We start from the raw sequence: 3,086 nt of genomic DNA on the forward strand, positions 1-3,086 counted from the left end.
ATGTTCTAAGAATTAGAAGGTAGACAGTGGCTTGTAATAAAGCAATAATAAAATGACTAAGGTTATAGTATAACTCGTCTAATAACTAAAACACTAGTTTATCTTTCCAAGGACAGATAAGTAGCTCAAAGTGTGTTACAGATATTTTTTTACAACTTCCTAAGCTAAGATCTTACATTTATAAATATTTACTCAAAGTCATTAGTTAGCTTAACCTCTTAAGCCAATCATACTTTGCTTGGGCCAATATTAAATTCTGTTTTTATTCTGTAGCCCAAGAATACATTGTGGCCCCGATAATCCACAGTAGGTAATGTACACACAAATCAAGAATCATTTGCATGTGATGAAACCAGAGAACCGTTTAAATAGCACCATTTACCACCAGCCAAAGGCAAGCCTATCCTTTAGAGCAGTACCGTTCCTGAGCCCAATAAATGGCTGCACTGTTTTCCTTCAAACCAGTATTCAGTTAAGTGAAAATCAATGGCTAGGATGACCTGCTGGTGATTCCACCTTATCATGCGAGAACAATGACTTGAATTTAAGGAATAATATATGAACCATATATTATATATATATATATAAACTGAAGGCAGTATGTCTTGCCTTCAGTTTAATGGGTGTCCACCAATGCAAGGCAAATGGTGGATGGAAAGAAGTTTCAGAATCTTTGATTCAACCTACACTCCTCCAGGTCTGCTCTTGGGAATGAAAAACCAAAACTCACATTAAAAGCATCTTTAAAATTCTATAATTGAGCTAGAGATTTGGAAATAGAACTATCTAGACCAGCTGGGGGTAAGAGGAGAGACAGTGCTGGGCTCTACCTCAAGGTTTCACAAAACAGAAACAGGGAACCCAGCAAGTCAACTCAATCTCCCTACACATGCTTGCGGGAGAAACCGACTTCAGTAGAGGCTGGTCTTTTTCATGATCCGAAGAAACTCTTCCTCGTTCACTTCACCATCTCCATCCCGATCTGCTTCGTCAATCATTTCCTGCAGCTCCTCATCAGTGAGGTTTTCCCCCAACTCGGTGGCCACGCGCTTTAGGTTTTTGAAAGAGATCTTCCCGGTTTCATCATCATCAAAGAGCCTGAAAGCCTTCAGGATTTCTTCCTTGGTGTCTTTCTCGGCCATCTTCTGAGTCATCACAGCCAAGAAGTCATTGAAGCTGACTTTCCCTGTGCTTTCCTTGTCCACCTCGGCGATTATCCTCTTCATCTCCTCCTTCCTGGGTTCAAAGCCCAGTGCCCTCAAGGCCACCTTCAGCTCCTTCACGTCGATGGTGCCGCTGCCGTCGGCATCGAAGAGGGCAAACGCTTCGCGAATTTCTTGCTTCTGATCTTCAGTGAGCTCGGGCTTAGGCTCCACCTTTCTTTTCTGGCTGGTGGAGGCCACGTTTGACTTCTTGAAGCTGGAAGCCATCCTCTGGCGGCGGGGGCGGCGGCGGCGGCGGCGGCGGCGGTTGTTACCTTAACGCTTGTTGTCACCGCGCTGGAGCTAGGGCGCCACCGCCAGGAACGCGGGCTCGGGGCCTCGGCTCATTCATTCCCAACCGCTTCCCTTGTGCGCCCCCAGGGAGACCCCGCTCAACTAAGCCCGCCCCATCTTCGAAATCTGACATACGTTAAAACCCACAGTTCCCTCAGTTATTACCGAGTTTCCACGACCTGAGAGACCTGAGCTGGTAGCCACCAGCCACATGGTCTTCTATAACATGCTGCACCTGTTCTTTCCAGGCCATTTGCCAGCATCCATAGGACCAGGTTTACAGGGTAATTTGGAAGTTTTTCCTCTCTTTTTCCATACAAATTAAAACAAACAAACAAAACAAAACAAAAAACCCCTCTGGGTCTGAGGTTACCTAAGGGTAAATTTAGGATAATCAAGATTGAGTTTGATCCCTTGTCATAAAATGCGGGGAAGAAGGAGGAGAGAATATTAAAAGTCACACCATGTGTTCAACTCCATAAATGGAAAACAGATAAAATGGAAAAACTTATGTAGAAAATTTGTAGACGTTTGTCTCCTGACATTACACTCAACAATGATAAAAATGTCACTAGCTTATTTGGCATAGGCTGAAATACGAAATGCAATATCCGAATGTAAGATTTACTTTCAGTGTTTCAATTTTACATGCTCAGTATAATTGCACTTGAGTACAGTCATCATTTCATTCAGTAGGCTTTGATTTGGAGAGAGGGGGGCTGCAGTACTGTATTCTGGTATTCTGGAATTTTAAAAACTCTACCAGCCTATTACTCTCACTGTTTGTCATCCAATTGGGGTTGTGCTGAAGCCCACACTCTGATTGCCCTGCTTCGGCAGTGGACACAGGAGGAGGTGATGCAGGGCATGTTGGGACTCAAAACTGCCTCCTGAGAACAAAGGGGCAAGAGGAAAATGGAAGCTTTTCAGGTGAAAAGAAAGAACAAATTCATCAGTTAAACCCATAAGGGAATTGTGTTTAGAACTGCTCTGTAGGTGCTAGGACTCAGCTATTTTTGTCTGACCTAAGGCTGGACATCTTCAGGGTTTTCCCTTCACATAAAAAAAATGAATGTTTCTTGCTAAAGAATTAAAAATAATTCGAATAAACTATTGTTGCTTTTGGTGGTAAAAAAAAAAAGAATTGCTCTGTATTTCTTTAAACAGTTAAAAAAAAAACCAGAAAGCTGACAATGGTAGCATTCTTTTTTTAAAAATAAATTTATTTATTTTTGGCTGCATTGGGTCTTCGCCGCTGTGCGCGGGCTTTCTCTAGTTGTGGTGAGCAGGGGCTACTCCTCGTTGCGGTGCGTGGGCTTCTCATTGCGGTGGCTTCTCTTGTTGCAGAGCACGGACACGTGGGCTTCAGTAGTTGTGGCACAAGTGTTCAATAGTTGTGGCTTGCGGGCTTTAGAGTGCAGGCTCAGTAGTTGTGGCGCACGGGCTTAGTTGCTCCGCAGCATGTGGGATCTTCCCAGACCAGGGTTCGAACCCGTGTCCCCTGCATTGGCAGATGGATTCTTAACCACTGAACCACCAGGGAAGCCCTTACAAATTGTTTTTAAAGTTAGTGATCAGATATTGTTTACA

General features: G+C 43.7%; 1 protein-coding gene across 1 annotated transcript; it reads right to left on the bottom strand.

Moving 5' to 3' along the window:
* Nucleotides 1-911: 911 nt before the first annotated feature.
* On the bottom strand, nucleotides 912-1,430 carry CETN1 (centrin 1). The gene has a single exon (XM_060029512.1). The coding sequence runs from the start codon at nucleotides 1,428-1,430 to the stop codon at nucleotides 912-914; it is 519 nt and encodes a 172-aa protein (XP_059885495.1).
* Nucleotides 1,431-3,086: the final 1,656 nt, after the last annotated feature.

Source organism: Delphinus delphis, chromosome 13 (assembly GCF_949987515.2).
Source record: "Delphinus delphis chromosome 13, mDelDel1.2, whole genome shotgun sequence".
In the NCBI taxonomy this organism is placed as follows: Eukaryota; Metazoa; Chordata; class Mammalia; order Artiodactyla; family Delphinidae; genus Delphinus; species Delphinus delphis.